General features: G+C 57.9%; 1 protein-coding gene across 1 annotated transcript in view; it reads left to right on the forward strand.

Moving 5' to 3' along the window:
* The first annotated feature begins 1,518 nt into the window (after window positions 1–1,518).
* IGLON5 (IgLON family member 5) overlaps window positions 1,519–12,544 on the forward strand; it is a 16,279-nt gene continuing 5,253 nt past the window's right edge. Inside the window, exons 1-3 of the mRNA XM_029239433.1 lie at window positions 1,519–1,597; window positions 10,199–10,277; window positions 10,975–11,207. Coding sequence (XP_029095266.1) covers window positions 1,519–1,597; window positions 10,199–10,277; window positions 10,975–11,207 — 391 coding nt within the window. The remainder of the gene's footprint in view (window positions 1,598–10,198; window positions 10,278–10,974; window positions 11,208–12,544) is intronic.

The raw sequence follows: 12,544 nt of genomic DNA on the forward strand, positions 1-12,544 counted from the left end.
AGGTGAGACCTGAATGATAAGAGTCTTGTGCCAATCTGGTGAGAAGAGCATTCCGGCAGAGGTAACAGCAAGTGCAAAGGCCCTGAGGTTGGAACAAGTTGGGCTTGTTCAGGGAGCCGAATGAAGGCCACAGCAGCTGGAGTTGAGTGAGTGAGGCAGTGCAGTAGCATCAGCTGGTCTATGAGTTCAGTGCTTGTTGATCTGAAGGTGGAGGCCTAGAGACCAGGGCATTGGCTGCTGCCTTCAGAGCAGTCATCCAGGGGAGACGTGACAGCTCAGGGAAGGGTGGAGTGGGAAGAAGAGGACAGAGTAGAGATCTGTTTTGAAGGTGGAGGCCAAGCTAGCTTCTCTTGCAGACAGATTGGATTTGGGGGTTGGGGGGAGGAATAGAGGATGGATGTGCTTTTGCAGTTAAACAGCCCCTAGGGGGTGACTTCAAAAACTTCTGCCTCCAAGTGCCCCAGACATGGAGTAGGCTCAGGGATTGTTCTCTTGCCTCAGAGGCTAGATGGGGGCACAGGGGACAGGGATGCCTCACCTGGTGGGCCAGGAGGGAGGACTATACCCGGTAAATGGATGCATAGTGGGACCAGGAGGAAGAGCTAACTTCTGGTTGTTAGGGCACTGGGCTGAGCTAGCACCCTCCCCAGAATCTCCGTTATTCTTCTCAATAACCTTGAGAAATAGAGATGATTCCATCTTGCAGGGAAGACACTGAGATTCTGGGGAAAGAAGTGACTTGTCCAAGGTCCCGCCCGCAGCCAAGTGACTGAAAGAATGAGCAGTGGGGATTCTCTGTACCTGAACCCTGGATTACCATCTCCCAAGGTCAGGTCCCCCAGTCTCTCCCCATTCCCCTATTTTCCTGGGGATGAGGGTTGGGATGGACGGAAGAAGGAAATTTCACCCCAAAGTCAGTGTTATTCATGAAAGTAGATGGAGAAGCGGAACTATGTCCCACAGGAAGAGGGGGCTGGGAGTTCTGATTCCTGGGTCTGGGGGAGGTGGGGACTTGGGGAGCAGACTCCTGGGCCTGAGGGGGCTGGGGGCCGGACTCCTGGGGTTGGGGGGCCGGAATTTCTGGGTCTGAGGGAGGATGAGATTGGGACCTGAAGCAGGAGGGAGGTGGGCTCCAGGAAAAGTGTCCCAGACCCGGGGTTCTAGGGATCCGAGGTGGGAAGCCCTGTGGATCGAGGGGGCGGGAGGGGGTAGGGGCCGGGCCGCAGTAACAAAGGCCTCTCCCTCCAAAGAGCAACCCTCCTCGGCCCCGCCTCCCTGGCCCCCCGCCTCCCCTGATTGGTCGGCCTTCCTGCCCGTCAGCACCGCCCCCTCCCCGGGTCTGCAGCAGCTCCGGCCGCCTCGTCGCGCCCCCCCAGCCCCCTCCCCCCGCCCCCGCCGCCCCCCGGGCCGGTGCAGCCGCAGGCGGGGTCCCCCTCCCCCTCCCCCTCTCCCCCCAGGCCTCGCGCGCCCCGGACCGGCCCCCCCTTTCCCCTCCCCCTTCGCGCCACTGCTGCCGCGATGCCCCCCCCTGCGCCCGGGGCCCGGCTCCGGCTTCTCGCCGCCGCCGCCCTGGCCGGCCTGGCCGTCATCAGTCGAGGTACCGCAGCGCCGGGGGCGGGGGGCTCGGCCGGGACTCCAGGGTCCCGGGCGGGGATTGGGGGCGGGGGAGGGCGCAACCCTGAGCAGGGAAGAGGAGGCCCCCGGACGCGGAGGTCTGGGCCCGGGGGCGGGGGCTGCATCCTCTGGCTGGGAAAGGGGTCCTCGGACGTCTGGATCCATGCCCGGGGGCGGGGGTCCGCGTCCTGGGGCCCGAGCCTGGGCCTAGGGGCGGAGGTCTGCTTCTCCGGGCCGGCGAGAGGGTCTCGGACACCTGGTCCCGGCCTGGGGGCGGGAGTCTGCGGCTCGGGATCGGGGAGGGAGCTCAGAAGCTAAGTAAGGGTCCCCGGGCAGGATCTCTGAACTGAGTTGGTGGGGGTGGGAGGAGGGTAGGAAGGGGGATGCCCCGTCGGGGGTCTTCAGCTCTGCGTGGAGATGGTCCCGCAGGGGGTCCCTGCCTGAGGGCTGGGGTAGGCGTTTCTGGGGAAAGGTTGGGGGGATGGTGTCTTCCCAGGGTCAGTAAGAGGAGGGGGCAGGGGTGTCTATAGACCTCCGTCCCAGGGCCGGGAAAAGAAGGGGGTGGGGTCTGGTCTCCCAGCTGGGAAGCAGCTGAAATCCCCCAGCTGGGTGGTCTAGGTTGGGAGAAAGTATTAGTATTTGGACGGTTGCAGTTATGTGGGGGGCAATGGAGCTGGAGATCCAAGAAGTTGGGGTGCTGGGCTGGGGACTCAGATGTGGAAAGCTCTGGCTGAATATTTGGGTTCGGGGCAGGACGGAGCCTAAGAGACGGGCAGATTGAGGAGGGAGGGAAGGGAAGGGTTAACACGGGGTCAAAGGGTTAAACTCAGCCCTCCCAGTGGGGGAGGGGGACTGGGGCTGGTCTTTCGTAGAGCAGGAAGGGGAGAATGGAAAGTGGGGGGGGGGGGCTGGGGAGTGAACTTGGCAGTCTCTGTTTAGAGGACGTGTAGCTGGATCTCGTGTCTCCCCAGCGGGCTGGCAACCTGGGGATGGTCCAGGAGATGCCCCCAAAGGAGAGGAGGGGAGAGCAAGGAGGCAGGGGGCAGGGGACAGGGTTAATTCTGTGCTTCCAGAGCATTCCCCCAGGCCCTGCCCCAAGCCAGGATCACAGAGTTAGGGACACACAATCGGGAACACCCTAGAACCCCCAACAGTCTCAGCGAGACAGCGACAGCGGCTCTCAGCCACCCGCCCACACACACCGATCTCGCCCAGCCACATAAACACCCATCCCCCTGGTCTGACCCGGAGCCGCACCTGCAGACACCCACGGTCACACAAACCCGGCCCTGCACACACAGGACACAGGATGCTGAGCCGGAGGCTCACTCCCTCCCTGGTGCAGACCGTCGGAGTGCCCCTCCCACTTGACCCGTCTGAATCCCTGCCTGTCTGTGTCTCTGTCTCTGTCACTTGTCTCTTTAGGTCTCTCTCACGTCTCGGCCATTTCCGGAGGCTCCCTGGCTCTGGGTGACATTCCATTTGTCTCTGTCTCTGGGTCCCCTTCTCTCCATCCCTGCTGGGCTCAGCACAATTTCACGTGTCCCTCCCTGCCTCTGGAACTGCGTCTCCATGTCACAGCCCGTGTGTCTCTCTGCCTCTTTCTGGCCCCTGAGATGTACCTTGGTCCTCATTCACTTCTGGGAGCTCACGTCTCATCTCGCCCACTCATTTTCCTCCTTGTCCTTTCACTGTCTCTGGCTGTCTCCTGTTAGCTCTCTCTCTGTCTCTCTTCCTTCACTCTCAAGTAACTTCCCATTTCCTTCTACTTCTACTCTTCAGAACCCTAGAAATCACTGCTGTTCACAGGTGCTGGGCTGGGATCTTAGTGGAGCCAGGAGGTGGTCTGTGACCTAGGTCAAGTCCAGTCCCATCTCTGAGCCTTTTGTCCCCCATCAGAGAACTGCAAGCAAGGGGGACAGGGTGGGGTGGGGGATGAGCTGAGACGGGATTAGGGAGGCAGAAAGAGAGCCCCCCTCACCCACCACCCTCTGACCATTGGGGCTGAGCAAAAGCCGGTGGAAGATACACCAAACTGCATCTCCTCCTCTCTTTTATTCATTGGATGGTTTCCAGATTACGGGAGGAAAGCATCCACTACAAATATGCATAAGAGCAAACCCCACTGTGTCCCGCTCCCCTACCCTCCCCAAACCCACTCTCGAGAGGGAGCCGGCGTCCCCAGCCTTCTCCCGCCTACACCATCAGACACGCAGTTCAGCATCTGTAAGGGATTGGTTAGTTTGTTGATGTTTTTCCCCAGATAGAAACAAAATACAGCCATTTCTCTGCAAAACTGGCTTTTTTTTTCCACTTAACTCTACCTCCCCAACATCTGTAGATATTATTCTATCGTTCCTTTTTTTTTTTTTTCCCCTAAATTCTTTATGCCAACACACACACATACATCCACTTACAAAAGTAGATGCTGCAGGAGATTTGGGGGCAATTCTTTTGCCATATTACACGGAGTGGGGACAGGGTGAACCTGGGCGTGGGTGACCCCCCCAGGCCCCCCCGGTTTGTCTGGACTGGGGGCGCCACCTCATCGGCTCATTTAACAGGTATTTACTGCGCACATAGTCGCTGTTCTAAGCACTGGGAATCTATAAACACAGCAGTGAAGTCCCTGCCCTCGCAGAGCTTACATCCTAGTGGGATGGAGAGAGATCCACAAACTAAAAAAAAACCTCAGAAGTAAACAGCTAATTTCAGAATGTGACGATTCACGTAGAGAAAATAAGAATGACTCGGCAGAGCTTCCCTGGTGGCGCAGTGGTTGAGAGTCCACCTGCCGATGCAGGGGACGCGGGTTCGTGCCCCGGTCCGGGAAGAACCCCCATGCCGTGGAGCGACTGGACCCGTGAGCCATGGCCGCTGAGCCTGAGCGTCCGGAGGCTGTGCTCCGCAACGGGAGAAGCCACAGCAGTGAGAGGCCGGCGTACCGAGAAAAAAAAAAAAAAGAATGACTCGGCAGACAAGTTGGCCTTGTGACCTCAGGTGGTGTCTGAGCAGCTGAGGGGAAGTTCAGACTGAAAGGTCGGGAGAAACCAGCCTTGGAAAGATCCCGAGGGAACGGCAGAGGCAAAGGCCCTGCGGTGAGAACCGGCGGAAAGGAACAGGCAGCATGTGGAAGGTTCCCGGGCTCTTGGCTCTGCAACCAGACTGCGGGCATCAGTGATAAGAAGGACTTGGGAGATCAGCAAAGAGGAAGAGGGCTCTGGGGGCTCCTCAGTGGCCGTTAGACCAGGCCCAGCCCCTTCTCACGGCTCTTCCCTGCCAAAGCCACACGGACCCTCACTCACGTGGCCCCCACCCCTCCCTCCAGCCGGGCTTCTGCCACCAGCTCCCCAGACGCCCGCCACAAGTTCACACACACTCCTGGGCCTCGGGTTCCCCATCTGTGAGTTCTGGGATGGTGGAATCTAAGCATCTCCTGCATTGGAGGGTCCCATTTCCACCTAAGTTCCTTTGAGGGGCGGCAGATGGTTCTTATCTCCAACTCAAGGTCACTCAGCTTGTTAGAAATCCCCTTCTCTTTTTTTTTTTTTTTCTGTTGTTTGGCTGCGTTGGGTCTTTGTTGCTGCACGCAGGCTTTCTCTAGTTGCGGCGAGCAGGGGCTAATCTTCAACAAGCTTCTCTTGTTGCGGAGCATGGGCTCTAGGCATACAGGCTTCAGCAGTTGCGGCCCACGGGCTCAGTATTTGTGGCTCGAGGGCTCTAGAGCGCAGGCTCAGTAGTTGTGGCTCGTGGGCTTTGTTGCTCCGCGACACGTGGGATCTTCCCGGACCAGGGCTCGAAGCCATGTCCCCTGCATTGGCAGGCGGATTCTTAACCACTGCACCACCAGGGAAGTCCCAGAAATCCCCTTCTCTCAAGAGAAGGGAATTCACCCACTGCAACCTTCATCCCTTGGTTTATCAAACGGGTATGAGAGCCACTGGTCTGGACTGGCAGAGACCCGTGTGGTCCGTCCCATCACCACTGGATCTCCTGCCAGGCTGGCACCTGCCCCGTAAGCATCCTATCAGTCAACACACATAGAGCTGTTTGCAAGCACTTAACTAGCAGGCACTGTATAGAGCCCGTTGCTTGGGTGACCTCCCCCATCCTCTCCCCCACAACCCAGTGAGGGAGGCACGACGATCATCCCCACTTACAGGTGGGGAAACTGAGTCTCAGGGAGGGGAAGTAACTTGTGCAACCCAGTGGCACAGCTGGAATTTCAACCCTGGCAGCCCGGCTCCCCGGTCCGTTCTTTTTGCAGCCTGGTCATGCTGGCAGGGTCGTGGCAGAGCAGATGCTGACAGCGCGTCTGTACATGCGTCGCCGACTCGCGTGGGTGCTGGGCATAGAGCAACCTACAGGCCAGGTCTGCTCTGCCCCACTCCCTCCACTCCCGGGGGACCGACACTGAACCGGGGGATAACAATAGATGTTTCTTTAAAAAGAAGGTGCTGTTAGGAACAGCTAGCATTTCTTGGGCCCTTTTTGCTTGCTAAGTGCTGAGCTAAACATTTTGCTTGCACATTCTCATGGAATCCCTGACAAAAAACCCTCCGAGGGACGAACTACTGTTTTTCTCCTTTCTACAGTTGGGGAAACTGAGGCTTAGACTGGCTGGGGGTCACCCAGCCAAGAAACGGGGGGACAGACATTTGATCTATCAGCCCAGACTCCTTAGGGCTTTCTTAGTGAGTCCCTAGAGACCATCCATCCCCTCTACAAACAGTTCCCTGCTCGGAGCTAAGCCCAGCTCTGGGGGACACAACCAAGATTCGGCCCTCAGGGGACTCCTGGCCAGGTAGGGAAGACACCCCTGGACACTGTCCCAGCTGAGTCAGAGGGTACGCAGTAGAGAGAGTGGAGACTCTGCCTTGAACAGTCAGGGAGGTCCTTCTGGAGGAGGGGTTGTTTGAGTTGGGGCTTTGAAGAATGTGTAAGAGTCCAAGAGGTGGCAAAGCATGTTGTAGGAATCCATTTACATTCACTCATTCAACAAATATTTCCCAAGGCTTTCCAGGCCAGGCCCTGTGCTGGAAGATGTTGGGGATACAGACCTGAGTCAGACCCAGGCTCTGCCCTCAAGAAACTTATAGCTGGGACTTCCCTGGCGGTCCAGGGGTTAGGACTCTGCACTTCCACTGCAGGGGGCACGGGTTCAATCCCTGGTCAGGGAACAAAGATCCCACATGCCGCGTGGTATGCTCAAAAAAAAAAAAAGAAACTTATAGTCTGCTGGGGGAGACAGATACAGTCACCACAGCTGTAAGGGCATTGTGGGAACACAGACTAGGGCTGGAGGGAGTAGGGAGTCAGAGTTTCCCAAGCAGAATTCCTGCAGAGGGGACCTCATGTGCACTAGCTTGTTTATTTTTATATTAAACATCTCTTGAGGCCTCCTGTGGACCAGGCCCTGAGCTGGGTAATGCTGGAGGTGGGGAGACCCAGGCCCTGCCCTAAGAGGCTCCCGTCTGGTGAGGAAAGCAGACCTGAAAACAGTGCAGGGTGACTGGGACTGAGACAGAGGGAGGGGCTGGGCCCAGTGACAGGGTGGTGGAATGGCTAACCTGACCCCCACCCCCATTTACCGAAGCCCAGAGAGGGGAAGGGACTTACCCAAGGTCACACAGCATGGAGGGTCCTCCTGAGCCTGGAGTCTGGGAACTGCATGAGACAGACATGCAGACCCACAACATCCAAATTTATAGACACACAGACCAGGAATCGAAGACCCACTTGAGATAACTTCATCACTCATCTCCCAAGACTGCCCGCAGCCAGGGCCCAGCTGGGCATGCTGGGGAAACAGATGGCCTGAGCCAGGCCCTGCCCTGGAGAGGCAGCTGGGGGAGGCAGAGAACTCTGATCCACGGAGCCCTGGGAGCAGAGCGGGAGCTCACATGGGCTCGGATGGGCCATCTCTCCTAGGAGGTCCCTGGAGAAGGAGAAGCGTTTTGATGGGAAACAGTGGGAAGGAGGGAGAGGGGAGAAAAAGTGGGAAATGCAGAGCTGGGCTACACTAGGGGAGAGGAGGCAGGAGAGTGATGCCGGGGCCCCGGACTCCAGGCTGAGGGGCTGGAACATCGTTCTGGGGGCCATGCCGAGTGTTGGAAAGATCCCTCTGGCAAGGAGTGTGCGTCTGTCTGTCTTTCTGTCTGCTGTACATGTGATTAAGATCCTGCCCACCTCTGTGAGGTCCACTCCCCACCCCAGGGCCCTAGCCTGAGCTCAGGAGTCCCGGGTTCTTCCCTGAAGTGGGGCACCTTAGACAGCTTCCTCTGCAACCCCCAGACTGGGGTTGTCCTCCTTGAACCCTGGACAGTGGCTGTCACAGGGCTGGGGGGAGGGGGGCAGGTGGGGTGATTTTGCCCCCTGGGAGGTATCTGGCAATGTAATTTGGTTGGGGCAGGGGAGCTACTGGCATCTAGGGGGTCGAGGCCAGGGGAGCTGTGGAACATCCTACACTGCACAGGACGGCCCCACAATGAAGAATCACCCAGCCCCCAATGTCAATGGTGCCGAGATGGAGAAACCTTGGTCTAGGATGTGTGTGACCAGGGGTATGACAAATCCTGTGGGGGTGGCGGGTGTGCGGATAGGGCTGTGTGTGATCTAATCAGAGGTGACAGCGTGAGTGCATGCACCCGATTCTTGGCCCAGGGCAGCCCCTTTGTATTTGAGAGGCTACAACTGTGTCGCTGTATCACTGCACAGGCCGTATCTTCATGCACGACTTTCCAGGGTAGGGCGTGGGGATGAGCACAGCCCTCCGGCTGGTAGTGTCACTGTGACCAATTCAGCCAGTGTGTGTGTGTATGTGTGTGTGTGTGAGAGAGAGAGAGAGAGACAGCCCTCCAGGTAGGGCTGTAACCATGTGTAGACTTTGCACCTGCGTGTGAGGGCCCGCTGGTGTCAGTGTAACCGTGTGGGGCCGGTTGTATATGGTGGGGCGGATCAGGGTGCCATGTCCCTCCGGTGGTTGAGAGGCATGCTTCTGGGAGAGAGTTGTCTTTTCTAACTGACCTTCTGCTGGGTGTGTGTCCTGGGCTGTGTGCGTCAGCATGAGTATTTAGGTCTCTGTCCCGCTGAGCAGGACCCATTGCCATGCGTGGGACTATCTCCTGGCCCCGGGGCTGGCTCTGCGCATCTTTCCTGGACCTTGGTGACTGTGTGTGTGTCTGTCTGTCCCCTGGCCGCCCCTTCCTTCCTAGGGTTCTGCGTGGCAGCATCCTCTCTGCACAGCTCAGGACGGGCAAGCCCCTTCCCTCCCTCCAGGGCCCTTAAGATTACAGGAGCGACTCTGGCCCGGGCGAGCCCAGGGTGAGGGGCTGCAAACCCCCAGGGCCTGGCGAGCCCACTGCACTGGCTCTGGCCCAGCCCCGTCCAGAGGCGCTGCTGATGGAGAGGGCCTCTGGGAGTCGTTGGCGGGGCACGGGCAATTAACTCATTAGATTAATTAGGTCCTCATCCTGGGGTGGGGGCCAGGGCAGCCCTGTGTAGACCCGTGCCGCCCTGGTGTCCAAGGTCATCCGGCCGCCTCCTTTCCCCTCCTGGTGCTGTCTCCATCCGCCGCCTCCGCGTGCCCAGCTCCCACTCCCTGGCCCCGGTCCAGCCGCTGGCCACGGTCCACAGAGAGATGAATGGCGGGGGTCGGGGGGGCGCTGCAGCGCGCAGGCAGGCGTGGGCATGCGCCCTCAAGAGCGTGCCCCACCGGGCACGGGCACACGGGGGAGTCTGTGTAGACGCGAGGCTCTCTGTAGCACGCCTCAGTGCGTCCTGGGCGTCTGTGATAGACGTGTGTCCACGTGGATATTTGTGTCCATCCGCGTTTGTGTGCGTGTTTGCATTTGCATGTCTGGACGTCTGTGTGCGCCTATGTGGGTGTTGAGGATCTCCCTGAAGCGTGTCTTTCCACGTGTTTCTGAATTAATATGTGTAACTGTGTGTATCTGTGTGCATGTGTCTGTTACATCTGTATATGTATCTGTGTATATGTGTATCTATGTACCCATGAGTCTGTGAATATGTGTATGTGTGCCTGTGTACGCGGATATCTGTGTATGTATGTGTGTATTCTTGAATCTGTGTGTATGTGTGTCTGTACACTGTGAACATGTATGTGTGTGCCTTGTGCCATGTCTGCATGTGTGTCTGTGTACATGTGTATCTGTGCTTGTATACGTACCTGTGTGCACATCTGTGCATATCTCTTTGTATCTGCACATATGCAGTTCTGTAATTGTGAATCTGTGCATATGTCTGTGTGTGTGCAGTCTGTACACAGCATCTCTGAGTGTGTATATGTATTGGTGTATGTATGTCTGTGTGCACATACACGTGTGATAGTGTGCTGTCTCTGGAGGTGCATAGGTTTGTGTGTCCCAGTCTGTCTGGGTCAGTGTGGGCTTGTGGGAAGGTGTTGCGTGTGTCTGCTCTGAGTGTGTCTGCCATGTGTGTCTCTGAAAACAACAGTGAACGTGTATGCCGGTGGGTGTGGGAAGTGTCTGTATCTGCAGGGGTGTGTGTGTGTGTGTGTGTGTGTGTACAGTCCCGCCGAGCTGAGCTGCTCTCCCTTCCACAGGGCTGCTGTCCCAGAGCCTGGAGTTCAGCTCCCCTGCGGACAACTACACAGTGTGCGAAGGTGACAACGCCACGCTAAGGTAGGGAGACCCGGAGGGTGCTGCCCCTTCACCTTCCTTGGGGGGAAATGGTCCTGATCTCCAGGCACAGCCCACACCTCCCTGTCAAGAGAGAGGTCATTGGGGCCCAGACTCTGGGCCCAGGCCCACCCCTGGGCCTCAGTGTCCCCATCTGTCAAATGGGTGGAGGAATGGTGACCACCACCTGGGTTGTTGTGAGGATTCAAGAGTCTGTACACACGCCCTGAGCTTAGAGAGCCTGGCACACTGTGGCTTCTCGGTGAGAGCCAGGGTTACACACCCCAGCTCTCTGCCTCCCCGGTCTGGGTCTGTCCCCCTCTCTCTGAGTCTCTGTCCCCCTCTCTCTGGGTCTCTGTCCTTCTATCTCTGGGTCCCTCATCATTCTGCACCTTTGTCCCTCTCCCCCAGTGTGTCTTTCCCCCCTCTTTTTGGGTCTCTGACACACAACAATCACTCAATAACCATCAGCTGTCATTCTGTTGTGCACTTGGGCTCACAGCTCTCCCTCTCTGAGGCTCAGTTTGCCCACCTGTAAAGTGGATGCAGTCACACCTGCCTCCAAGGACTGCAGTGGGAACTGGAGATGCAGTGGGCCTTCCTCCCCCCACCACCAAGCCCCCGTGACGGGGGACCCTGGAGGGCCGGGGGGGTGGTGTGGGAGAGAAGAAAGCCATCTTGCCCTCGTCCTCCCCGCCAGCTGCTTCATCGACGAGCATGTGACCCGAGTGGCCTGGCTGAACCGCTCCAACATCCTGTACGCGGGCAACGACCGCTGGACCAGTGACCCGAGAGTGCGGCTGCTCACCAACACGCCCGAGGAGTTCTCCATCCTCATCACCCAGGTGGGGCTGGGCGACGAGGGCCTCTACACCTGCTCCTTCCAGACCCGCCGCCAGCCGTACACCACTCAGGTCTACCTCATCGTCCACGGTGAGCCCTCAGCTGAGGCCCTGGGTGGGGGTGGGCGGGATGGGCCCGGGTGGCGGGCGCAGGGGACAGGGGACCCTCATGTCCTCGCCGATCCCTGGGACACAGCCATGGGAAGGCAGACACACACCCTGCCCTCACGAATTCCAGCCAAGCAGAGGGAGGGAAAGTCACAGGCAACTTCTAGGGCAGGAGAGCTACAGGGCCGAGCGTGGACTCGGAGGAAGACCGCATTCATTCACTCAGCCCTGTTTATGGAGCACCTACTACCTGCAAGCATTGCTCCGCGGGCTGGGGACAAAGAAGGAGCCAGGCAGGCTGTCCCTGCCCCTTTGGAGGTGACTTTCCAAGGAGAGGCAGCTTCCCAGACATAACGTCTGAGCTGAGACCTTCAGGTGGGTGCAGGGCTGGTCCCGGAAAAAGAACAGCACGTGCGGGGGCCGGATGCGCAGAGTGGGAGAGGTGGGGCTGGAGAAATCCACGGAGAGGGCAGGAGGCTGCCTCACATGGCATCAGAGGTGGTCTGGAGCGCAGGGAGCACTTGGAGAGACAGGACCACAGGGACAGCCCAGCGGGGCCGTTGACAAGCCCCAACTTGAAGCCAGATTCCTCCAGGTTCCAAGCTCACCGCCACCACCCAGGGGCTGAGGGACCCAGAGCGAGCCGGGCGGTCTCAGACTCCGCATCTGCAAAACAGGGGTGACGCTGTCATGTATCAAGTCCAAAACATCGTCAGCTGGAAGGGGCACCTTTATTTTATGCCTGGCTAGAAATGGAAAAAAAACAAAACAAAAAACCCCTCCCAGTGAAACACTGGCGTCCTACATCATAAAGCCATCCTGATTGGAGAAATGTGCAAATGGGTGGGGTGGAGGTGGGAAACGCCCCTGTGTGTTAGAATTGATGAGTAGAGCAACATCTACCCCAGAAGGGAGTAGTGAGGGTTTAATGGGTTAATTTTTGCCAAACACTTAGAACACTGTAAACTTACACACAGTAAGCACCATACGAGCATTCGTCAAATAATTTTTTTTAATAGTAATACTAATCAATAAAAATAGAGATGGGGAAGGAGGAATTCAGGCCAGAAGATAGAAAATAGAAACCAAGTTAGGAGGAAGGTGGAGAGAGACTGAGAAGGAGTTAGGAAGACAAGACCAGCAGCTGGAGAAGCAGCCAGACCCAGAGGGAATGGAACACACAGGATTGCTTACAGAAAGAGGAGTGTCAGCTGGACCCCTGGGTCTGAGGGGGGAGGGGCCGGGGGCCTGGATCCTGGGTCTGAGGGAGGAGGGGCCGGGGGCCTGGATCCTGGGTCTGAGGGAGGAGGGGCTGGGGGC

The sequence above is a fragment of the Monodon monoceros genome, unplaced genomic scaffold (genome assembly GCF_005190385.1).
Source record: "Monodon monoceros isolate NGI ecotype Baffin Bay Population unplaced genomic scaffold, NGI_Narwhal_1 Super_Scaffold_10, whole genome shotgun sequence".
NCBI classification, from domain to species: domain Eukaryota; kingdom Metazoa; phylum Chordata; class Mammalia; order Artiodactyla; family Monodontidae; genus Monodon; species Monodon monoceros.